The sequence below is a fragment of the Schistocerca americana genome, chromosome X, assembly GCF_021461395.2.
Source record: "Schistocerca americana isolate TAMUIC-IGC-003095 chromosome X, iqSchAmer2.1, whole genome shotgun sequence".
NCBI classification, from domain to species: Eukaryota; Metazoa; Arthropoda; class Insecta; order Orthoptera; family Acrididae; genus Schistocerca; species Schistocerca americana.
The window spans coordinates 294,100,625-294,127,999 of NC_060130.1; the positions used below are offsets into that span (position 1 = coordinate 294,100,625).

The following is a 27,375-nucleotide window of genomic DNA, read 5'->3' on the forward strand; positions in this document are numbered from 1 at the left end:
CCAGCATAAGAGAGGAACAGAAAACAAGGTTAGGAAGATCGGGAGTGGTATGTGAAGGAGGGATGGATTTTGTGTTGGTAGAAATGTGTTACACTGTTACCAGGAGTCGCATGGCATGTGACCACATTTGTCGCAGCCATTACGGAGTGTGTCATAAAGACGGGAGGGAAGAAACATAAGAGAAACAAATGTATGGACAAGAGGGGGCAGCTAGATAAGTGACAGTAAGAAGGATGAACAACACCTAGGTTTGGATGGATGGGAGCCACTAGGCAGTATAATAATGTACAGAAGGTTCTGGTTGAGAATTACGAATTATTTAGAATGATGCAGTGCTTCTGCCTTTTGGTGAATTGTCTCCTTTATTCCTAAATAATTCATAATTCTCAACCAGAACCTTCCATACATTATAAATATAAAAACTGTCTGTTATGGCACTTCAACTTCCAACACATCCAAATTAATATGCTACCTGCTTGGTTTGTTTCCATCAGCCAGTCACAAAACAGGGCACGTGACATCAAGCAAACTTGTTTCTGGTGGTAGAACACACTGAGAATGTCTACATCAATATGTACTCAATATTATTTTTACAGTGTAGCCCAAGTAACTGAAAGAAGCAAAACAATGAGGCACCATATTGATTACTTGTTTAAAACACCAAAAGGAAAAGAGCACTAAAGAATTCCTCAAAACATGACATTTTTCCTCTGATGTGTTGTTCAAAAAGACAAGGAAATTGGGCTTTGGCAGGTAAAGCTCTTACAAGCCGACACTACACTCAGACATCAAGTTTTAAACAGAAAATGATGGTTTTATGGTTGTATTCATACCTGAGCCTAGAGAACAAAAATAAAGATGCAGGTTCAACATTAAATAACCGTTGTTTACCAATATCAGTAAACTGCTGCTTCCAGACTTATAAAATTTTTACATGTGGCATGTACCTTGTAAAATCTGAGGATTTCATGTTATGTTTGCATATACTGCTGAATTCAAGTTATTTGTCATGCCAGCATTTGTGAGAAATATTCCTGTCCCAGATATTGGTACACCACACTCTTTCCATCAAACACGGGCGGCAAGTTACTCACGCAGTCCATCACTGGCCCATGAAATGCAGCAAATGATCATCCCTATCATATTGCTTCCAACATGGGGTACCAAGCTGATCGAAGGGCAAACCCTTTTGGATTGTCTGCTGAAACATTGTGATCATTCTGCAAATTGAGGCAACAAGACTTCTGAGAAATTATTGCTGTGTTGACTCTGTGTAAAACTTTCATTTGGTTATCTTAAGACTTATGTTTTGTGTAAGCCTTGTGGTATGAAGGAAGCAAGCAAGAAGATACGTTTAAAGACAGTGGGACCTACAGCTTAATGTGGACTTTGAGCAATGATGCAAATTGTTATTTTTCACATATACATGTCATTACCAGGCTTGACAAAATTAAGTGAAAGACAAGGCTTTCATAATTGCACTCTGGACCATCAAATTTATAGTCTCTGTATGAGGATTCTATAAATGGAAGATTACATTCAGGTGGTGTCATTCCCAGTACTGCAAAAATAAATTCTTAAAATAATAATAATAATAATACTGTCAATACCCCAGGTGATAGCCAATCCACTATTTCATGTTTTGTTCACAAATACTGCTGAATTCACATTATTTGTCATGCTATCATTTGTGAGAAATATTCCTATCCCTAGATATTGGTACGCCACACGCTTTCCATCAAACACCATAGAGTAACTTGTGGAGTACAAATGTGATATGTGTGTACTCGTGTCTTGATGGAAAGTGAGTAGTGGCCAAATATCTTACAATACTACACAGTGACAGCTCCTGAGTATACATTCTGGGTGTTCACAAATTTTTAGATTCAGATAGATTTGCAAGTGTGAAATTAATAGTATCTGCTGTATAACAGTTATGTATATCAACAAGTTTGTACAACCACAGTCTGTGCCAATAATAATAATAATAATAATAATAATAAGATTCATAACTTTCTGACAAAAGAAATAATTGTTTTTGTGAAATTTTGTTGCTTTGCACATAATAAAGTACAGTTTAGGACAGTAACAAAATAATGTGTAAACTTTCGCAACTCTCCATTTTGCATTTTTGTGTGAGTGTGTTTTCATCCTTTTCCATTTTTTTGGACAAACCTAAAAGATCCCTAATAGATCTATAAGTTCACGAATTTACTTCTGAGCTGAAAATCACTTAGTCTAATGCTGTGCCCACACGACAACTTGTGCCAACTATATACTTCCCTTGTTAAATGTTTGCTTGTAGTCACACTTATTGTGTGCACTGGTATGAAACTGCCTTGTAAATTAAAGCTGTCTGCCGAACCAAGACTTAAACTTGGGACCTTTGTCTTTTGCAGACAAGTGCTACCCAAGCACGACTCAAGACACATCCTCAGAGCTTTACTTTTCTGTTATCACCCCAGTGTTAAAATAGATTCAACGTAATTCATGTTTACACTGCACATGAAAGCCGATTCCAGCACAGTAAACAACCCCTCCAAACACACACAGCTATTTGTGGAAATGGTTAAACTCTAGTAGTAATATCTACCAACATGGTCATTTGACTGGAATACAAATGAGACACTGAGATGCATAAGGGCCTAAAGCACACACTGGTGATATCACATTAAGTGGGACACTCAGATGTTTAGGACGGGTGGTAGGGATAGAGCATCGAGTGACATTATACTGAGTGCACTATCCGAAAATTACCTCGAGCAATTAAACAGAGAACCGACTCGTGGAGATAACATCTTGGACCTACTGATAACAAACAGACCCGAACTTTTCGACTCTGTATGTACAGAACAGGGAATCAGTGATCATAAGGCCGTTGCAGCATCCCTGAATATGGAAGTTAATAGGAATATAAAAAAAGGGAGGAAGGTTTATCTGTTTAGCAAGAGTAATAGAAGGCAGATTTCAGACTACCTAACAGATCAAAACGAAAATTTCTGTTCCGACACTGACAATGTTGAGTGTTTATGGAAAAAGTTCAAGGCAATCGTAAAATGCGTTTTAGACAGGTACGTGCCGAGTAAAACTGTGAGGGACGGGAAAAACCCACCGTGGTTCAACAACAAAGTTAGGAAACTACTGCGAAAGCAAAGAGAGCTCCACTCCAAGTTTAAACGCAGCCAAAACCTCTCAGACAAACAGAAGCTAAACGATGTCAAAGTTAGCGTAAGGAGGGCTATGCGTGAAGCGTTCAGTGAATTCGAAAGTAAAATTCTATGTACCGACTTGACAGAAAATCCTAGGAAGTTCTGGTCTTACGTTAAATCAGTAAGTGGCTCGAAGCAGCATATCCAGACACTACGGGATGATGATGGCATTGAAACAGAGGATGACACGCGTAAAGCTGGAATACTATACACCTTTTTCCAAAGCTGTTTCACAGAGGAAGACCGCACTGCAGTTCCTTCTCTAAATCCTCGCACAAACGAAAAAATGGCTGACATCGAAATAAGTGTCCAAGGAATAGAAAAGCAACTGGAATCACTCAATAGAGGAAAGTCCACTGGACCTGACGGGATACCAATTCGATTCTACACAGAGTACGCGAAAGAACTTGCCCCCCTTCTAACAGCCGTGTACCGCAAGTCTCTAGAGGAACGGAAGGCTCCAAATGATTGGAAAAGAGCACAGATAGTCCCAGTCTTCAAGAAGGGTCGTCGAGCAGATGCGCAAAACTATAGACCTATATCTCCGACATCGATCTGTTGTAGAATTTTAAAACATGTTTTTTGCTCGCATATCATGTCATTTTTGGAAACCCAGAATCTACTCTGTAGGAATCAACATGGACTCTGGAAACAGCGATCGTGTGAGACCCAACTCGCTTTATTTGTTCATGAGACCCAGAAAATATTAGGTACAGGCTCCCAGATAGATGCTATTTTTCTTGACTTCCGGAAGGCGTTCGATACAGTTCCACACTGTCGCCTGATAAACAAAGTAAGAGCCTACGGAATATCAGACCAGCTGTGTGGCTGGATTGAAGAGTTTTTAGCAAACAGAACACAGCATGTTGTTATCAATGGAGAGACGTCTACAAACGTTAAAGTAACCTCTGGCGTGCCACAGGGGAGTGTTATGGGACCATTGCTTTTCACAATATATATAAATGACCTAGTAGATAGTGTCGGAAGTTCCATGCGGCTTTTCGCGGATGATGCTGTAGTATACAGAGAAGTTGCAGCATTAGAAAATTGTAGCGAAATGCAGGAAGATCTGCAGCGGATAGGCACTTGGTGCAGGGAGTGGCAACTGACCCTTAACATAGACAAATGTAATGTATTGCGAATACATAGAAAGAAGGGTCCTTTATTGTATGATTATATGATAGCGGAACAAACACTGGTAGCAGTTACTTCTGTAAAATATCTGGGAGTATGCGTGCGGAACGATTTGAAGTGGAATGATCATATAAAATTAATTGTTGGTAAGGCGGGTACCAGGTTGAGATTCATTGGGAGAGTGCTTAGAAAATGTAGTCCATCAACAAAGGAGGTGGCTTACAAAACACTCGTTCGACCTATACTTGAGTATTGCTCATCAGTGTGGGATCCGTACCAGATCGGTGTGACAGAGGAGATAGAGAAGATCCAAAGAAGAGCGGCGCGTTTCGTTACAGGGTTATTTGGTAACCGTGATAGCGTTACGGAGATGTTTAATAAACTCAAGTGGCAAACTCTGCAAGAGAGGCGCTCTGCATCGCGGTGTAGCTTGCTCGCCAGGTTTCGAGAGGGTGCGCTTCTGGATGAGGTATCGAATATATTGCTTCCCCCTACTTATACCTCCCGAGGAGATCACGAATGTAAAATTAGAGAGATTAGAGCGCGCACTGAGGCTTTCGGACAGTCGCTCTTCCCGCGAACCATACGCGACTGGAACAGGAAAGGGAGGTAATGACAGTGGCACGTAAAGTGCCCTCCGCCACACACCGTTGGGTGGCTTGCGGAGTATAAATGTGGATGTAGATGTAGAAGTGAATATCAGTGAAACCAGTGATACAGCTTTTCGTGAATCTTCATATGAACAATGTGGACCTACAGCACAGATATACCTGACTCATCATAAGATCAACAGATTTCAGAAATGTGAATAAATGCTACAATCTCACAATTGATGGTGATGTACTTTAGACCCTTATGATTCTCACTGCCTGAAATGGATTACTGTATGGTAAAATTCATAACTTAATATTCTATAACTCATTCAGAAACCCACAAAATAGGTTTACTGTTGGTAAAACTTTAACATATACGGACGTCCGATCTAATTTTACTATATAGTGAGTGAATTAGCGTATCTGAGGAGTGTGCTATCATCTAGCAGGATTTATGCCAAGCGAAGGGGAATAAGTCAGCTGCAGTGTGCTACCACCTGGTGGCACTGATGTAAACTTCTAGTTGAGTGGCAAGGGCTAGCTCTCCATATCGTGAATGATGCACGTTGTTTATCATATCTGTTCGTATTTGGACCATAAGGCAATTACGTCATGCGAATTGCTCATGTGCAAAGGATCCTTAAAATGTGCATAGCTGAAGGTGTGCTCATGACTCTGATGCCAAGTTTCAAGGAGTCTAGAGGAGCAGTAGCACGGTAGATTTAAGTGCCGTATCTCTCAGACTGCAGAATCTCCGTTATGTTTAACATCATTCAAAGAAAAATAACAAAAAAACCACGAGGGGTCGAAAGTTAGGGCTTTCGCATGCTCTTGTGCTCTTACACAGCAGCCGCCACTGCTGCTACAAGAGCTTAGGTGCTCTGATTAAAAAAATTGTGACTTCATTGGGCTACGTGAAATACCACAGTGATTAAGACATAAGAATTTTACTCATGGAGATTGAAGTTCATATTTCTTTCTGATTATCAGGATGTATGTTTTACGTGGTTCAGCTTCCAATGTTTGTTTCTGTTTAAAATGTTAAAGCAGTAGCTATTATATAATTACTGTAGCTAATGAATTTGAGAGTCAGAAGGACAATTTCTTTATTAAAGTTTTTAATGTAGTAAATATATTGAGGAACAAAGTGCAGATTTTTTTTGAACATGTTGAATTAAAAGAAGAGCTGCCAGTGTAATTGGTCACATGCTCTTGGGAGATCAAGAGCATGCATCAAAGATAAAATAATGTGAATAGGTGGTGCAAACACTGCATGTAAGCAGTCCATCCTGCGATGAAAAGCTGCAAGCCACAGGTCATTTATAATCTGATTTAAACTAGTTGATTCCTGACATTTGAGGTCTTGAATTGCGGCATTGTCATGTCAGGTACAGTATGCAGGCAGCCATTAGAGTGCATCACTCACTATGTCAGTAGAAAATCTCTTTAAAGTGTCTATCTCTGACAAAAGTCTACTGAAAAATTCAAAATTCACCTACAGTATAGATCCCCATAGTGTACTGCAGCATGTCAGAAATGTGTCCCTTATTTTAATTTGGGTCAGAGTTATGTTAATTGCTTTTTAAACATAGAATTCTCCCATTTGTAAACAGCTAAGACTTACCACACAGTATCTTAAAAAGACTATTGAATTCTCAGCAATGATTGCCAGATGCCTCACTCTGCGTTTCCTGTGTACAAGCTTCGTAAACTGCATTTTTATACAGTTCTGTCAATATTTAACAAGTATGAATGTTAAATTATCTATCTTCTACAAAAATAACACAAACATTCTGAACTCATTTATGGTATCACTCTCATTAGCATCTCTAAGCATGTCAAAAATAATTTCTTAATTTTAATTAGTGCCAATGTTAGGTTGGTAATTGGAATAGGAGAAGTTTTTACACCTGAAAAAGTTTTCTTCTTGCAACTGCATATCTTGGAAACTGTTGCACTCATTCAGATAGCACCTTGGTGTGTTTAAAATGCAGTTTTAACTTTCCATAAGATGATGATGGCAGCTGGCTGAAACAGTATTACTTTTTCTCACAACATGAAAGAGAAACTGATAGAAATGAATTCACAAACACTAGATTTAAAGGAAGTAAGATGTTTATTAAAGTACGCTATACACTAGTTGTATAGAGGTAAAATTCCGCTTAATTCAGAGGGAGTATAACTATCAGTTTCACAGTTCATATTGACAGATATAATCAAATCTTCAACGCACTATTGTAATATACATTAATTATTCCATGCTTCCTGTATCACTCATTTCACATGATTCACTACTTTTTCCGATCTTCTGGTGCCATTTTTTCAATTGCCTCCTTCAGACTGCATTTCACTACAGTCAATGTGAGTTTTTTGTTCTCTGTAGTACTATGTTGTTTGACCCGAGACCAAATGGATTCTATTGATTGCAATGGCGATGGTAGGTGGGCAGTCTGAGCACTTCATGTTTTTACCTTTTGCCATTTCACCAACAAGATTAACTGGTTTCTTTGGCTTGTGTTGTGACACAAGTTCTAATAATTCTGCTCTTCTCAAGTTAATGTCAAACCTTGTTTTACATTTATCCAGCAAGCAAACTTTTTTTTATGTGGGTGCTTTATGTTATATAACTGATTGATGGGGTGTTATCCATAGCAGTTGGAGTTTTTGTTAACTTTTGAGGCACTGAGTCTTCAAACCATTTCACAAACATACCAGGTTAGTTCGAAAAGATCACAAAATCACCACCAGATATCAAATCTAGCACAACAAGGTTCCTGTGTGGTAATAGCTCAACTTTTATGCATACACACATCATGCATGAGTGCTCTGGGTAGAGATCTGTGGTGCAAACATCTCTCTGTTGTTGTTCCCATGTAGTGATTCATTAAGATGGAAAAAATCAAGACTCTAGCAGTTATTAATTACTTCATAAAGTAAAGTATGAAAGCAAAGGAAATTCATGTCGATTTTCAGAATACACTGAAGGACTTAGTACCTTCATATTCAGCTGTTGCCAAGTGAACAAATGAGTTTAAATTTGGTCTGTTTACTGGTTGGCCAATACGTGCCAGTGCACCTCAGAAATTATAGAAAAATGGCGCAAAATGGTCACAGAGGATCACCGACTGAAAGTGCAAGAAACTGCTGAAGCTGTAGGGATGTCAAATGAAAGAGCATATCATATTTTACCATTGGAATGGAATATGAGAACATTATCTGTTAGATGTGCTAGATGGGTGCTACAATTCTTAGCGTAGGATCAGAAATGCATCAGAGTAGAAATGTTCGAACAATATTTCACTTATTTGCAGAGAAACCAACAAGATTTTTTGCACAGGTAAAAATCTTTGTGGCAGTCAGGGGTCTTATTTGAACTGAATGAGAGCAGACAGTTAGGAATGAAACTTTTTAATTTCTGACAAGTGGTACAAAAGAAACTTGGGTCCACTACTATACAACAGAGACAAAACGACAGTCAGAGCAGTGGAAACATGTTGATTCTCTATCATAAAAGCAAAGGCAGCTGGGAAGGTCATGGCATCAGCTTTCTTGGACCCACCTACAGCAAAAGATATGCAAAAAGGGGTCTTGTTTGGCAAGACAATGCACACCCACACACAAGTGTCATTGGCATAGCAGAAATACATGCACTCATATACGAATTGTCCACAGCTCCATCAGGCTACCATCTCTCCCCCAAGCTCAAAACTTTCCTCTGTTTAGGGAGATTATCTTCAAATGAAGAACTGACACCAAAGTTGACGGGTATTTCGCTGGCCTCAGGGAACCATATTTTCAAGATGGGATCAAGGCATTTGAACATTGCCAGACTAAATGCATTAGTGTATAAAGAGACTACATTGAAAAATATAAAAAAAACTTTTACTGACTGAAATCATTTCTTTCTATTCCACTCAGAGACCTTTTCAAACTATCTTCATATTGTGGTTCATCACTTTGTGGTAGTCAGTGGTCTTATTTGAAGTGAATGTGGGCAGACAATTAGGAATGAAACTTTTTAAATTTCTGGCAAGTTGTACAATTATTCTCTTCCCTCTGCCAGTCAGATCTGCCACACTACCACTGATGGTATCATCAGTTCAGCCTCCCCCTTTTTACTTTTTGACTATGTACCTCATTCAGCCATGCTTCATGAAACCAAACATCATCATCAAAATTTGTCCCTAGGAACGCGCTAAGAAAGTGACAATCTCAGGCTGTTATACCTTGGCATCCCATTAATAACTTGCAGCCAAAAATAGATTTATAGTGGAGTCCTAACTTTTCACAACTCATAACAAAGGCAATTTACGACCTTGAAACAGGTTTGCTGTTACAAGGGTGGTATGTAGCTTCTTAAGTGTTGGATGCTCCTTGAATAGTATGCATATATTCCATAATGAATCATATCTTCCTGAAAAAGAGTCAACTTTTGTGATCCTTCTTCTGAGGCATCTCTTCATCCCAGGTGTCACCAATTGATATGACTCACCTGATTCTTGTTTCATGAATTTCTCCTTGCCGAATCTTGTTACTGATCATTCACTGATTTGTAGAGCAATTGCAGCTTGCTCCACCACTTTATCCAAAGGAACGAGAAGCACTTCTGCATCCATCCCTCCCTCCCTCATACACAATATTCCCTCAAGGAACACATGAATTCATGTGACTGACGGCTTATAATCATGCCATGACAGACACTTTGAAAGTGTCCTAGGAATGTGCTGCTCCTCTTTAGACAACCTTTGTCATACATAGTCAGGCATGTGAGGCTAACAGTCACCCGAATCTCTTACTACGGTGGCTCATTAAGGACTTGCTAGCACAGTGCTTTATGCAGCACAGTGCAGCAGAAGTGTCAGCATAGTGAGAGCCACCAGTGCCAGGCTTCCATTGGTGTATAGGTGTCAGGAGCAGTCCAGTCAAGTAAAAAATCAGACTACAGTGAAATAAAATGTTATATCTTTCTGGGATTTAGTAGTCAAGGAAGTGGTTGGCTAATGACTGACAAACAAATTAATCAACCTAGACAACTATGTTTTCGATACAGGTAATTCATAAAATCTGTTTAATTGCTTGATTTTTTTAAAGAGGTATTTTTATTCTGATCATTTATTAATATTGTGATGCCTGCCACCAGATTAGGTGAAAGCTTCCCTGACTGATGATTATTGCAGATCATGTAGGTCTGTGTGGGAGTGGTGCACTGTTTATTTGTGCATATCACTTGTGCCACAAAGTCATTTCATTTCATCTTTTATGCATGTTCTCTCAAGATGCTCCAGTTCATCTGTGAAGTGTGAGCTGTAAATTGTGGCTGATTTTCGAAGCACGTCTCTTGATCAGTGTCACAAGGTACAAATAAGCACAAATTGTACTAAATTTTTGAATCACTTTATGACTGTATAGGTGCCAGTAGTAAAGACAGTCCAGCTACACTTGGAAAGCTTGCAGGGCAGATAAGTGATGCTTCATTAACTCTGCAGCTATGCAAAAATTCTTGGATATAAAAATATTTAATAGTTAGTTACATAGTTTTTGATTTTGACAATAATAACTTCATTATTATAGTGGGCAGTGTGAAAATGATTTTATGTTTTTGTGAATCATGATTGGATACTCATTCACCATTTATCCATAATTTTCCATTGGTGACGAATTAACATACTCATTCACCATTTATCCATAATTTTCCATTGGTGACGAATTAACATGCACATCGCTTAAATACATAGTATCATTTACTGTTTGGTAAAATTAGTTATCTTTCCTTTCTTCATTTGTGTTGTAGGCTTCACAATGTCATTTATACATATATTTTAAATTCACAGGTACCAATTCAGTTAGTACTGTCAATGGAGGACACTCGGGAACTCTGATTATTAGTGTGTCAAGCTCCAGTAGTAGCTCAAGTGCCACATCTCCTAGTCGTACTCCTGAGGTATGTATTGATTTCAGCCCTCATATTCTCATGTATAATGGCATATTATAACCGGTGGACTCACTAATAATTACTGGTTTTCCCAGTCTGTGAAGTGTAAAAGTCGAAGACAATCTGGAATCATAATAGTAAATCTATTCTGTCTAATGAAATATTGTATTGAAGTTACATTGATGGAGAACAGCAGTGCCAAAATGGTAATCTGTTTTTGAAAACATAAATTTCAAAAATATAGTATCGTGTGCTTATCTAGTATGTAATCAATTAATTACACTTTGTGTACAGTGTGTGTGTGTGTGTGTGTGTGTGTGTGTCAGTCAGTCAAACCAATTTGAGTACCCAGAAAAAATAACCTAACAATAAAACTTGTCATTTGTCACGAGCACAGGTATTTTCACAGACCAACAAAAGTTTCTCAACTGTCTTGCCATTTCAGTTTTACAGTATGTCTGTGCATTTCATAAAGCATATACACTCCTCTTGTTTTCTGGTAAAGTGCTGCTATCTCACAGTCCATCTCCTTGTGTAGCGTCCGTGGTAGCAGCCATTTAAATAACCACAGTGGTGGCTCCATTTTCAGTGAACTGCCCCTGTGTTTACATGGGCGACAAGTTACTCACGCAGTCCATCACTGGCTCATGAAATGCAGCAAATTGTCATCCCTGTCTCATTGCTTCCGACATGGGGTACTGACCTGATCGAAGGGCAAAACCCTTTTGGATTGTCTTCTGAAGCATTGCGATCATTCTGCAAATTGATGCAACAAAACTTCTGAGAAAATATTATTGTGTTGTCACTATGCAAAACTTTCATTTATGTGTTTTAAAAGATATATTTTGTGAAAGCCTCGCGGTGGGAAGGAAGAAAGAAGATATGTTGAAAGACAGTAGGACCTGTAGCTTAATGTGGACTTTGAGAATGATGCAAATTGTTATTTTTTGCATATACATGTCATTACCAGGCTTGACAAAAATAAGTGAATGACAGGGCTTTCAGAATTGAACTCTGGGCCATCAAATTTGTAGTGCCTGTATAATGATTCTATAAATAGAAATTAAATTCAGGAAGTGCTGCTCCCAGTACAGCAATTATAAATGCTTATAATAATAATAATACTGTCAATACCTCAGGTGGTAACCAGTCCACTGGTGCCCATCATAGCACTGCAACCTGACATCGAATTCTGGGAAGTTCAACTTACCACAAAAACATAGGGAGTCTGAGAGCGTTGCCAAACTTTCCACCAAAGGGAAGATATTCAAAGGAACACTGGACATCAACTTGCTAATCGGAGCAGGTAAATCATAAGGATTAAAAAAGATGCTGAATAAAGATTGAAATTGGGGATCTAAGAATCTTGAATAATAGGGAAGATTATAGACTTCGGCGATTCGAGACTGTTCAAGAGCAAAACAGGCAGGGAAATATGCAGAGGAGCTCCGTTCCTGGGAACAGCTTTTGCAGTCAACAAAATTATCTTCCACGCAGTAACAGGCCGATGATGATGAGGCTCAAATGTGCTTGTAAATCATACACGATGACAATGTACAAGCACCAGTAAACCAAGATAACAGTTGAGACAAAGGAGTCTACAAGTTCTAGGACAAACTACAGAAATCAATGAGAAAAATCTGTAAAGGACATGTTGAAATTTTTATTGATGATTTAAACTCATGATTAGACAGGGGAAAGAAATTCCAAGGAATGATAGGACAGTAGCCTAGAGACAAACTCATTAACAAAAAAGGCCGGAGACTGGTCAAGCAATGTTACTGTCACTTTATGGGGGCAATGTCGACTCACTTAAAGGAAAAAAAAAATCAAGAAAACCAAAATGTGGAGATGATCAGTGGTCAAAACTTTAGGAGAATACCAAATCAGCCACGTTGCAATTAGACCCAAGAACCACAGAGAAATCATAAATGTGCAAGTCAGAAGAAGGGCAAACATAGACTCGGATCATTATCTCACTAGAATCAGACTTGGGTTAACACCAAATAGAATGAATAAGAAGACCACAGTGATATCAAAGTTTGATTTGACAGAATTAAAATCAAGTATCGCAAAGGAATGGAAGGTAGAGGCAGCCACAACCTGGAAAAAATACGAAGATAAGGTAACCAGTAAAATGAATGAGGAAATTCTTCTAGTCAAAAAGAAGACACATTCATGTGGAACGACACACAATAAAACAGTTGAGAGTAGGAAAACAGCATACGGCTATTGGAATAGTGATGAAACAGAAGTTCATCTGGCAGCATACATAGAGACAAGAAATCACACAACAGGAGACATCGACAGAGTCAAAAGATCAATTAAAGGGAATAGAAGAGAATTTCCAAAACCATAACAGGAGAGCTTCTACGAGACACTTAACATTAGAATTGTAGGAGACTAACCACAAAATCTCTGTTACAGAAAAAAAAGATGGACAACTGGCACTGAACAACAAAGAGAACTCAGTCAGCTATTGATTGTCCTGAAATGGCAAAAAGATTTCCAAGGAGCCAAAAGGTCAAGAAAGATACTAAGTCAGAAGCACCAGATGAATTGGAGGTTGAGAGAGAAATCGTGAAACTGAAAAATAATAGAACAGCAGGAGAAGATGACATTGTAGCTGAAGTGTTAAAGGAAGATGGGCCAAATACCATACAAATGTCATACATGATGTACGGGAGTCCGACGTAATACAAGAAGAATGGAAGTGCGCAGTTATATACCCTGTGCATAAGAAATGGGATAGGACGGATGTTAACAGTTACAGAGGGATATCTTTACTCCCTGTCACATTCACAATTCTGTCACAGTGCTTGCTAGATAATAACAGCTGGGAAACAAGTTAGGGGAATGGAATGCTGGTTTCAGACCAAGAAGCTCCTGTACAGAACAGATAATTTAAAAACAGTCCTGAGATGCCAAACAAGAAGAGGGAGACCCTATATACCTTTATAAATTTCGAGAAGGTATATTACGATAGATTGACCATCACAGAACTGGAAGAGAGAAACCTCTATGAGAAAACAGTTAACTAATGAATGCACAGTAATGAACATGAAAGCCAAAATGAGTAGTGGGAGAATTATCAGAGTACTTAGAGGTTAGAACAGGTGTGAGGCAGGGTGATGGCATTTCACTACTATTGTTCAACATAATATTAGACAAAGTTGTCAGGGAAAGGGAAAAGCATTTGAAGATACAGAGGATTTATAAACCACTCAATCGTAGACGTAGAGGGAGGCGGCAGATATGCAATATAGAAGTATGGGAGGGAGGCACAGCAGGTGCACGTGATTTGAATCCATCAGACGGACATCCCCCACCCATCACCCTTTCGCAGCAGAGTCCCCTTTCTCTGTTCTGTCACCCCCTGCCACTCCACTCCCCCATGTTATCGTCGTCATGCTCTGCATAAACTCACAGGCAACGGTGCCGATGTGTACTCTTTAACTCGAAAAGGGATTCATCTGAATGGTAGCAAAGCTTTCATTCTTTTACCATTTAAAAATTAATTAACACTTCATTAATATCTTGAATACTACATGCACCTGAAAGAGGACAACTTATGAAGTTCCAGCACTCTACCTAACAACATAGTATTTGGACTACAGCCATCATTGAGTGACCAAACAGTAACTAAGACTTATCAGATACAATTATAATTTTTAGTGTCACTACTGCTTCTCATTATCTGAAGTAATAAGAGTGTGATATTGTTTATCTCAAGTACTGTTCCACAATAAACTTCTCAATATAACTGTCATGGCAACCACCCCTCACATTTGGTTAGTACCACTACTTACACCATCATTTTTTTCTCACAAGCGGAGGCCACGACATTGGGATCACAGATTTACTTCAAACTTTGTACACCTTTAGCAGGCCATTAAAACAACATAATGTGCAAGTAGTAAGGTGCACTACTCTGCCAATTCTGAGAAAATCGCAAGAGAAGTTTTACGCGTCAGTTATTTGGCTTGTGTATCTGAGCTTAGGTGGTCAAGTGATTAGCATTTGAGCTTCACACGCCAAATGTGTATGAGGTCACGATTCAACTCCCACTTAATTATTAAACTATTTGTTTTGTCACTGGTCATATTGTTTAATTTATATAACATTTGAGAGGTAATATAATTTCAAAAAACTGCATGTATTTACATCAAGTTTTAGTGAGTTTCATATTCTTGGACTACTTAATATTTTTAAGTAAATTTAATTATTAGAACATAATAGAGGGAGACATTCCACGTGGGAAAAATATATCTAAAAACAAAGATGATGTAACTTACCAAACGAAAGCGTTGGTATGTTGATAGACACACACACACACACACACACACACACACACACACACACACAAAATTCAAGCTTTCGCAACCCACGGTTGCTTCATCAGGAAAGAGGGAAAGACGAAAGGATGTGGGTTTTAAGGGAGAGGGTAAGGAGTAATTCCAATCCCGGGAGCGGAAAGACTTACCTTAGGGGGGAAAAAAGGACAGGTATACACTCGCATGCACACGCACACACATCCATCCGCACATATACAGACACAAGCAGATACTTTCGTTTGGTAAGTTTCATCATATTTGTTTTTAGATATAATTATTAGAACAAACATATTTATAACTGTTGACAAGTAAATGAAGAAACAAATAGTTTTCCTGCAAATGTATGCCTGTTGTGATTTGCAAAATCCCATACACAAGCAATCTCGTAAAGTACCCTGAGCTACTTTGCACATCTATGTTTCAAGCTGCAGACACAGAGGCAGACTCCATTTGGCAGTTAACCTGCATAGCGGTGAGATGTTGCTAATGTAGCAAGAACGAATAGTGTAGGTGCAATTTTTTTATTTATTTATTTATTTTTATTTTATTATTATTATTTTTTTTAAATATCACAGGATATACACTTGTATTGCAGATATGCCAAAAAATGAAGGTGACTGTCTGTTTGACTTGGGCTTTCCAAGCCTGTCCCTCATCCCTGAAAATTTAATTAAAATAGAAAATAGTCAAATAACATATGACATTCGTCACAACTTCACATGCACATGTGTTTTTTTTTATTATTATTATTATATTACCTCTCAAATTTCATATAAAATAATGTGACCAGTGATGAAAAACGTATAGATTTAAAAATTAGTGTTATCAAAATCCGAACCTTCGCCTCATCAATGACATTCTTGCCAAGCATGAACGCTATCCGCTTGACTGCAATGACTTCTTACAACCAGCATCTTTGTAGGAACATTAGTTTCATGATAGACACGTAAAACTTCTCTTGGGATTTTTTTCAGAATTTCCACATTAGTGCACATTACTACTTGCACATTATGTTGTTATGGCATAGTAAAGATGTACAAAGCTTGAAGTTAATCCATGATCCCAATGTTGTAGCCTCCCCTTGTCAGTACGGCCAATTCATAAACATAAGACAGTAGAAGAATTACAATCAGTACGCATTCCAATTATACCTTGTAGATCATACATAGGATTCTAAAATAGATGGTAGATCATGAAATAAAGGAAACATACAGTGAACCAGAAAATCTCAGTTTTGCTAGGTATGGATCTGTCAAAATATGGCATACACTTTAGGAATTCTGCCTACCCCTCTGTTTGTAGAACTTTGCTGATAGTCAGAATTTGTTTTTAATGGTTAAAAACAAACAGGAACATTGAAGAAGTTTCAGTTTTTTATATTCAACAAGATTTAAACTGTATTGGTGGCACTTTAAAATCTGTCAGGTGATGGTGCATTGGGCTGCTGTTGGTAGAAATTCTATCCAATAAGTAAAGAACCTCCAGAAAGCTTCATGCCTCGGGAGAATGTGCAATTAAAACTGAGCTGCACAACACTTTGAAAAACAGGAAAGGTGTTGTCATGCATCCCCAAAGAGAAATTGAAAGTGGAGTGGGCCGAAGAAGACATTGTGGGCACAACACGTCAAGAGCTTGTTAAGGCAGGTTTCCTTTGCTTAAACATGCAGCCTTATGTCCCCAACCCAATGTGCTGTTTTAATGCCAGCGCATTGGGTGCACAACCCTTGGTTGTAAAAGAGAAGCAACTTGTGGCAAATGTGGTAAGGCCAATCGCTAAGGAGTTGATTATCCATCTCCTCTGAAGTGTGTAAACTGCTTTGGGGATCATGCTGTCTGGAGTAAGGACTTCATTACCTTCCTCGAGGAAAGAAAGGTACAGGAGATTAAAACAACCAAGTGCATCCTATATGATGAGGCCAAAAAGACCTATAAGGTCATGCAGCCCTCCACGTTCATTACCTTATTTGCTTCAGTTCTTAAACAGCTAGTTCAGAAAACCAATGCTGCTGCACAAATGGGGGTTGCTAGTGTCTGCACTAGCATCTGCGTTTATCAATGTGCTTGTGCTGCTGCTATATTTTCGAAGCCCATATCTCCCCACAGAACATTAGAGCAAGCCGTAGTAGCCAATGTTGCAAAGCTCTCTGCCCCTCCAAAGGTTCAGTATGGTCCACCATCCAGTGCTGCCACTACCACTACCACTGCCACGGTTGTGGCTCTGAAGCCTCCGCAGGCTACAAAATCAAAGGCAAAGTGGCAGCCACTGATGGAGACAGGTAGGAAGCAGTTAGACGATGTAGAAGTCTCTCTCAGTTCACTTCACAGCTGATAGAACTCAATGTTGGCGTGAGGCTCTGATCTTGCACCAAGACTGAGCCTCCTACCATTGCAGACTCCCCTCAAAGACGGAGAGACAGGGTGAAAATCTTACCCCTTGATAAATGGCTCTCATACTGCAGTGAAACACTACAAGGTTCAGGAGACATTCGGAGGAACTGAAACTGCTAACACAGGAGAGCCCTCTGTGCTTATGTTTGCAGGAAACGATTGACTCAGGCTCTCACATATCTCGTAGAACACCTCCATGACCATTTATCCTACTGGGAGACTTCAATGCTCATCTTTTATTGTGGAGCTTGACCGCTACTTGCCAGGCTTGCAGTTCTGCAATGTTTTTAACTGCTGCCCAACGTCAGAAAACCTCATAGTGATGTGAAAGTAAGAAAAGGTTATGGCAAGCATTTCTGGACTCCTGTCAATCGTTCCACTTGTTCTACAACAGTGTGGGGAAACCATCAGGAGGATGTCCAGTGTAGGCAGTCGGTTACCTATAGCGGCGTTGTTGAAATGGGGTTTCTCCAAACAACATCTGGAGACATTGAGCATACAGTGGCAGACCATTTGCACTGGCTACCACCGCTGTCAACCAGAATCCAGTATTCCATTCTTATGGGTGCCACCGTGGAGAGGGTTGAGTTGGACTTTCGGCCCACCAGTTCAGAGCTGTACAACTGCCCATTCTTGTTCTGGGTGCAGAAATCAGCACACTTGGATACTCGTGATATGGTGCACAGTCACAGTCACAACCAGATCGAGTACAGCATGCTGCAGCAGTTACAGAGTCTAATGAAAGCCTCTGATGATGGTCTAATTTGATGTGGCTGACAGATCAGTTGCCTGACTCGTGCCAAGAGGCAGTTTCGATCTCTCCCCTCAAACTAGGACAGATCCGAAAATGTCCCAGTATTATCGTAGTGTCACCTAAATGAGCTAGCACATATGATCATCTGTCATCTTGTCAAAATATTAGAGACCAAGCAGCTCCTTAGCTGCTCTGTGTGAATTCAAGAGATGGCAATCAACTGTTGGCAACCTGACCCTGCTAGAGGCGGAAATACAGCAGACTGACCCTCCTAGATGTGTAAATCCAGAAACCTATTCTATATAAACAGCATTGTCTAGGGCTATTCTTTGACACCTGTAAGACGTATGACACTACTTAGATGCAAAATTTTCTCAGCCAGCTACATCAGTGGGGCTTTCGTGGCCACCACCCTATCTACATTCAATCCAGCCTCTCAAGATGCCTATTTAGGTACAGAGTCGATGATGTGCTGTCAGATAGTTTAGTGCAGGATGATGTTCCCCAGGGTAGTTTTTTTGCTGCTCTTTTTGCTGTAGCCATTAACAGTATAATGTCCACAAGAAGTAGTCCTATCCTACGCTCCTTATCGGAGGATGATTTTGTGGTCTTCTGCTGTTCCTCCAATAAGCAGCGAGTTGCCAGTTTCAACTTACAGTGAAGAGGCTGGTGGAGCATGCTGCGAAGACTGCTTTTACACTTTCTGCAGAGAAGTATATGTGTATTCGTCTTAATCATTCCCATTGGAGTTTTAATTTCTCAGAACTGTGTATGTGAGATGCCATTGTCCCTTTTAAAGACCCCCCTAAGTTTTCTGGGCCTCATTTTTTACTCCAAACTAAATGCAAAGTACCTCAGGACAAGGGCCAAGAACACACTGAACATCACGAAGTTTGGCTGCCATCCTTTATTGTGAAGAATTTTAACAGTTGCTGCTGCAGCCATGTTTAAAATCTTGATCACGAAGTGTCTTAGCACAGGTCTTGGGAGCAGACAGGGTGCACTTGTTCTAGTTTTATAGGACCTCCATGTGATCACAGCTGGGCTATGGGTGCACAGTGTACAGGTCAGTGAGGCCTTCTCATCTGAAGATCATTGACACTATACTATATTGTGAAGGGATCAGGTTGACCAAGGGCACTTACAGGACCAACCCCATAGCCAGCCTCTGTGCTGAGGCTGGTGAACCACCAATTACGATCCAGCAGCAACTTATGAGACACATCGTTACCAGTTGGTCGTGGGCATCGAGGCTGTTTCGGATCCATGGAAAGTGTCTATTGAAGTCCCTTGGTGTGGGGCATCTACAGGGTCAAGTCCTGGGTTTTAACTGACTGCCACCCTGGTTATTGCAGAGACCCAAAGTAATTTTAGATTTAGTGCAGTGCAAGAGAGATTGCACTCCTGCAAATATTTATAATACAATATTTTCTGACATTTTCAATAAGTGCTACACTGTCTAGCTGTTGTCACAGATGGGTCTAAGCAGGGCAATTCCATTGGTGGCCCTGTGTGCCCTGTTGTTTTCCCTGATCATGTCATCAAGATTTGGTCGCCTCCAGACTTCACTGTCTTCGATGCCAAATTATCCGCGCTCTTGAGGATGCTGGAGCAGATGAGCTGTGCGATACGTGCTAAATTTCTCATCTTTCCTGACACCCTGAGTGTCCTTCGGTCTCTGCAACACTTGTAACCAGCCAGTGAAGTAGTTCAGGATATTCAGGGTGCCCTTCTCCACATGCAAAGGCTGGAGAGGGAGATGTCTTTCTGCTGGGTGCCAGGGCACATGGGTATTGCAGAGAATGAAAGGGCTGATGTAGCAGCCAAGGACGCATGTTGTGATCCTCAGTTAGTTCAGTGTGCCATTCCCCTGCATGCTAGCACCTAGCTGTTGTGTTTCACGATAGGAAGAAGAATGGCAGGAAGTGACAGACAATAAGCTGCATCTAGTCTAGTCCACAATGCAGCTGTGGTGTACCACCACCGAGCCACGCAGGCTCCTTACTGGCCTTCGCATAGACCACAGTCCTAAGATGCATGGCTTCTTGCTTCAGTGAGAGGTCCCTCTAATGTGTGATGCATGTGATGTACAGATCACTGTGCAACCCATTTTAAGAGACTGTGTGTTATTTTCAGACCAAAGGGCAATTGCAGATTTGCAGACAGATCTGCCCCCTACTTCAAGTGACATTCAAATAAATTTGTTTAGAGTTTTAAGGTTTTGTAATACGTCCAACGTGTTCCCGAAAATTTTAGGGAGATGTTCTTAATGTGTTAATGGCGTGACTGGCTCACCCACATTTTTTGTAAGAGGTCAGCCAGTCACACTTCCCCATGCTGCAGTCTTAGTTCTTCTCTCTTATTTCTTGTGTTCCTTCCAGTTTCAGCACCTTTAAGGTATTTTACAGAGTTGTTCATCCTTGTTTTTGTAAGTTGTCAGCCAGTCACATTTCTCCGTGCTGTTATTTTAGCTAATCTGTTGTTTTCTATGTTTTCTTACCACAGTCGTTTCCTCTTGTTGTGTAGGTAGTAGTTTCTCCAAAAATCTCACACACAAACAAGTTGTGTAAAAACTGGCCACAACTCTAGCTGCAACTCTCATAATGATCTACCTTATGCAGGCCACATGCTAGGTGTGTTCAAAAAATATTGGGAATTTTCTTTTTTTGGGAGTAATTTTGTCTATTTGCCTACAGTAATGTTATCTCCTTCAAAGTAGTCCCCATGATATATTATCTGCTTATTCCAGCACTTCTTCCAACCCTCAAAACACTTCTGAAACACTGTCTTTGGGATAGCTCGTAGCTCTTTCAGCAGTGCACTTTTAATCTCATCTAAGCTTGTAAGATATGGCCCATTAAGGTTCTCTTTACTTTTGGAAACAGGAAAAAAGCCATACAGGGTGTTATTTACCAAATGTGGAGGCTGGGTCATCGTTACAGAGTTGCTTTTGCCAAAAAGTCATGAAAGAGCATTGAAGTATGGGGAGGTGATTATCATGGTGCAAAAGCCATGAACAATTTCGACCCAAACTGAGGCATTCCCCCCTCCCCCCGGGATTGCTTCCCGCAAATGGTGTTGAGCTTGTAGGTAGTGCTCCTAAATGATTGTTTGACCTTTTGGCAGTAACTCATCATACGCTGTGCTGTTAAAAACGAACAAAACACTGAGCAGAATCTTCACATTTGACTGCACTTGCCGAGCTTTTTTCAGTCTTGTCAGTGCAGAATGTGTCCACTGGGATGATTGAGCCTTAGTTCTGACGTCATGCTTGAACACCCATGTTTTGTCACCTGTTCTGACATTTTTCAGTAGCTCTGCATTGTTGTTGATTTCATTTAGCGACTCTTGAACAACTTCCATTCGCTGCTGTTTGTGTTCGATATTAAACACCTTTGACAAATTTTGCTGTCATATGTTTCATGCTCAAAACATGCTCAAGATTTTGTGCCATGAGCCAGCTGATGTGCCAACATCATCAGCAACTTCTCTTATCGTGATTCCACAGTTGTTCAGAATCGTTTCTTTCACTTCTTCCATGTTTTCATCAGTTGTCGATGTGCTGGGGCGTCTAGAATCTGTCGTCATCTTTAAATTCTTCACAGCCATCTTTGTGATGCTAATACCATTCATGAACCCTTGTTTTATTCATAGCGGATTTGCCAAAAGCAATAGCCAACATTTCTGAAACTTCATTATGTTTTATTCCATTTTTATAGCAAAATTTAATCAAAATTTTCTGATCCATCTTTAAAACAAATCAGTAATCTTCACTCATAAGCAAACATATGTAACCTGCTTGACAGCTGACGACAGACTTAATATCCAATGTGGCTACTGTTGTGCAAATACATTTCAGACATGATTACCACCACAGCAACACAAAATCGTGCAAATTGGACTATTACAGCCTGTGAAATTACAAAATTTCCAGTACTTTTTAACACGCCTCGTACATCAACACTGCCGTTGTAATCTGTTGCTGTTGACGTAAAGATTAGTTAATTTCCATGCACACGCAAAAATAAAAGTATTCTTACCCCGTATGTTAAGCTCAAGACTTTACTTGTTTTCATTCTTCCTTTTTAGTAGTAAAAACTGTTTCAAAAAGATTGTACTTCAGACTTTTTATGAAAACAATATCAATTTATGGATAACTTGTGTAGGTAAATGAAAATGTAATTCCACATAACAGAAACTGTATATTTTAAAACGCCACCAAAATCTCTCTCCCCCCCCCCCCCCCCCCCCCCCCTCTCTCTCTCTCTCTCTCTCTCTCTCTCTCTCTCTCTCTCTCTCTCTCTCTCTCTCTCACACACACACACACACACACACACACACACACACACACACACACACACACACACGCGCACGCGCACACACTCAGAATTTAATGAAAGTACATAACGTTTAATTCAATTGCTGCCAGTGTATTAAATTGTGAGAAGATAAGTCAACTGTTCTTATACAAAATCTTAGTCACAGATAACAGGAGTAAAACAGTTCGTATCCACAGTGGAAAACCAATTTAAACTGTGCTATTGAAATTTACAGCACATAGGTAACTTAAATGGCTGTTTTTATTTGGTTGAAAAATGCAAAAACACACAAAAACTGCTGTGAATAGACTGTAGATAGTGACACAGTGCTTGAAGATGGCATGCTTTGATGTATTTCAAGATCACAAGTGCCACAGTTCTCCCTCTTATATTGTCCCATCTTACTTCTCACGCTGTCCCGTCTGCCACATCTGAAATGAAGCTGACATGGCACTTACTAATATACTATCTCCTCATTCTTTGGTCTCCTACTCTCTTCAGCCCTTTTCCTTTTATTTTTGCCTTTCTCTGCTCTGCTCTTGACACAGTGATCTGTCCCTCCTCCCATCCCCCTTTCACCCTCCCCCTCTCTACCACCACCACCATCTTCCTCCAACCAGTTATCCTTTGTACTGGGAGTTGCACCTACTGAACGTAATTATTGACCAGCTGTTTTTGTCACTTTGTGATGTTTAACAATTTTTGCTTATGTTTTAACATATTTCTTTTGATAAATTCAGCTCTTGCAGATTTGTGAGACTTTTCCACCCACTCGTCACCTCAGCAACGGCATGTCAGGAAAAGAACAGGCCTACTGTGATTGCTTTGTGATAAAAATGATTTAATTTGCATATTATTTTTCCTCTATGACTTTTCAGCTTTTACAATGTTTCTTGAAGTAATCTCATAAGGCATTACTTTACTTATCATTTCAGAACAAACGGATGACAAATCAAGAGGATTCCCCAATAAAATCTGTGACTTTACCTACTGTACCGCCAGAAGTCATGCGGACTGCTAGTGAAAGACACCAGAAAGGCCTTATGTCACCATATATATATCAGATTTTGACTCAGGTAAGTGTTAAAACAAACTTATGACAAGTTGATACCAAGGATGATTTCAAAAGTATGTATATATTGGCCAGAATACTGCTGTATAGGGTCACTGGCATTGTTTCATTTTATGGAGCAGAGATATGAAAAAAAGTACCATTAATTTTGAAAGAGAAAATAAATTACTATGTGAGAAACTGAGATAAGTGCTCAGTTAATGTTTTGTTCTGAGGCAATAATTTTTTACGAGTTGGTGAAAGTAATGTTCCTTTAAAATCCTTGTTAGTAAATGGTACAGCGTAACGCTGCATGAAATCTTAATGTGAATAAGGAAAAATGGATAGCACTCTAGGAGAAATAAAAAGGCACTCAGAACATGATAAAAGTACGTAAGACGTGCTCTGCATGTGGCAGTAGCAAAGATTTGCACAAACAGGAAAAAATTACTCCAGGGACAAAACATTAAATAAATAGAGACAGAATTTCTGGCTAGTATTCACTTTCTGGAGGCGAAATACATAGTACTGGATTTAAAAGCCCACACACTGTATTTCTATGTGTGTGTTACTGGCACTACTAAATATCTCACTGTCATAGGTTAAGTACAGGATAACACAGATTTAACAGATGTTAGGAGTATATAAGGAAAAAAGTGGCTGGAATGATGATCAAATGTCAACATTATTAGTAACCTCATTGAGAAGAATAGGGAAGATAAACCAGATTAGCAAAGGTAAGGAGGGTTAGTTGGAAGGGGAATAGAATCCTGAAGAGAAGAAACAACAAAGATGAAGAAAAGGAAAAGGAAACATTAACAGTACAGGCTTTTATATGTGATTGCTTTAGTCTGTGAACTGGAGGGAAATAAGATAGATGTAGAATAATGAGGAAAATAGTGTTATTTTATTGAGAGTGGTGTTACATGAATAACAGGTGTAAAAAATATTTGATACAATTCTAAGTGACTGGTAGCATGAGAGCAGTTTGACTCTACAGATTTTAATACTGGCATCAATAAAAGCAGTAAGTAATATTACTTTGCTTTTCAAGCACGCATTTGAGGAGCATTTTATAGAGTTATTTCTTTAACAGTATAAATTCTTTGATGTGATTATTGCATCTTATGTGTGACACATTTCTTGTTGGCCATAGTATACAATACCACCACCACCATTGTTACTTTAACCCATACCGTACCTAGCTCTATACTACATCTCGTACATTTTGACAATCAGAATTTCTGTAACAAAACTTTATTTTTATTTGGGCTTAAAATGGCACAGCAAATATCACACTGTTACTGACAACTTCTTTTGAATTGCTTTTTCCATGTAATTTCCATGTTGGGCGCACACAGGTGCATTTCCCATGCACTTCACAGTGGTTTGCATAATGTGATGCAGATGAGACATGTCTTTTGCAGTACAGCAGTATACCATCGGTACTACTTCAGCATCACTGTACCTGTAGGGTAGTGGTTGCAAACTGACTGTAGTATCTTATATTGCTTTGCCATATAAGTCGCGTTGCTGATTGGCTGAAAGCTAATTTCGTGATGTCGTATACAGTAGCCAATCAGAAATTGAATATATTACAGTGTCTTATAGCGTATTTGCATGAAACGTAACTCCAATATCTGTAATTGATTAACTGTAATATTAAAGGTTTCACACAACTTCATATGTTGATCTACTTGGCCGTATTACGAATACTCACTTGTATTTATTGCTTGTTTTGATTGATTTGATTTGATTTGATTTTAACAGGAGAGCTAAAACGGCTTAGGTCTAACCCGCCACTGCCCACACCAAAACTAGGTTTATTGTGCAGTATCGCTCCTTGTGTATCTAGTAAAGCCAACCAGTGCTTTTGAATAGTGCAAGGAGTCCCTCTACCAGTTTTTTGTTAGATACAATTTCTTCAGGTCTAGTTGTCCTGAAGATTCTGTATCTTTTACTCTCCAATGCCATGCATTCAAAGATTAGGTGTGATGCAGTTTCTTCACTCTCATCACAGATCCTACATTTAGGATCGTCTTCCATTATACCCATTGTGTGTAGGTGTTTTTTGAAGTTCCCATGGCTGGTCATCAGTCCAGTCATGAGTTTGATCTCTTTCCTGTTCAATCCCAGGATTACCGAGCTTCTTTTGAAACATGGCTTGGGCATCATTACCTTAACATGTTTTTGTTTATGGACCTTGGTCCAATATCGTATGTGCTGTTTCCTAAGCCAGTTCCGTAGTTCTAATTTGATCATAGCCTTGGTGATTGTCAAGACAGGTTCTGGTCCAATAAATGGAGTTGTTGCACCCATCCTAGCCAATCTGTCAGCTTGTTCATTGCCACAGATCCATGAGTGGCCAGAGACCCACCCTAGGTACACCCTATTGCTTCCCCCTAGCTCCACCAGAGCCCTGTGGCAATCTGCAACAATCTTAGATCTTGTTGCAGGAGCTGCCAATGATTTCAGGGCTGCCTGGCTGTCTGAATAGATGTAGATGCTACGATCATTGTAGCACCTACTCATATTCTCCTCCACACATGCCCTGATTGCAGTAATTTCGGCTTGGAATACAGAAGCCAGTTTCCCTAGAGAGATGCTGCTCTCCAGACTTGGCTGAACCCCATACAACCCTGCCCCAACGGCTTGATCTGTTTTCGACCCATCGGTCCCCCGTACAGTGTCGAACTGTTTTCTCCCACTGCTCCCTACTTCCAATTATTACGTTGTAGGGCTTGTCGAAGCAGTTAGGAGTTATTATATAGTCAGCGGGCATTTCCCCAGCCATACCTATATTTACCCCACTCACTATGTTAGTGTGTGATTCTGGATATCCAAATGAGACCCAGTTTCAGCCAGTTTTAAGTCTGCATGCCCCAGCTGCTGCCTCCATCTTAACCCAAAGGTGAAGTAGAGGCATGTCCAGCAAGGCTTCCATTCCAGCTGTTGGTGTGTTGCTAATTCCGCCCGTTATGGCTAAGCAGGCCAATCTCTGCAACTTAGCAAGCTCTTTAGCTGCAATCCGCTGTTCTATCTTCTTCCACCACACTACGGCCCCATAGGAAATCCCAGGTCTAACCACTGTGGTGTATATCCAGTGCATACCCCTGGGGCTTAGGCCCCGGTTTTTGCCACAAGCCCTCCTAGTACCCACTAAAGTGCTTTTTTCCTTGGAGCAGATACTCTTAATATGAGGGGTCCAAGTTAGCTTCTCATCCAAGGTTACCCCTAGATATTTCACTGTCCCCTTCACAGGTAGAGTTTCATCGAAGAGCTTTAGATTCCAACTTGCATGCTGAATATGTCTCTTCGTAAATGGCATCACAACAGTCTTCTTAGGATTAACTCTCAGATCCTGTTTAATGCACCATTTTTGCACAATGCCCAACCCTCCTTGTGCCATATTCCTGACTGTGTCAGTGAATTTGCCAAGTATTAACATGACAAGGTCATCTGCGTATCCTTGGCAGAAGCACTGTCTGGAATTTAGTTCCTCAATGAGTTCGTTCACCACTGGATTCTACAGTAGAGGAGACAAAACTCCTACTTGTGTGCAGCCTCTAGTGGTCTTAATTACCATCTTTTCATTCATCATGGTAGCCTCTACCTTCCTTCCACTAAGCATGGCTGTGGTCCACCTACATATAATGATCCC

General features: G+C 39.9%; 1 protein-coding gene across 1 annotated transcript in view; it reads left to right on the forward strand.

The window, feature by feature from the left end:
• Positions 1 to 27,375, forward strand: part of LOC124555131 (constitutive coactivator of PPAR-gamma-like protein 1 homolog) — a 217,321-nt gene that overhangs the window by 94,734 nt on the left and 95,212 nt on the right. Inside the window, exons 10-11 of the mRNA XM_047128943.1 lie at positions 10,768 to 10,877; positions 23,599 to 23,739. Of these exons, the coding sequence (XP_046984899.1) occupies positions 10,768 to 10,877; positions 23,599 to 23,739 (251 nt within the window). The remainder of the gene's footprint in view (positions 1 to 10,767; positions 10,878 to 23,598; positions 23,740 to 27,375) is intronic.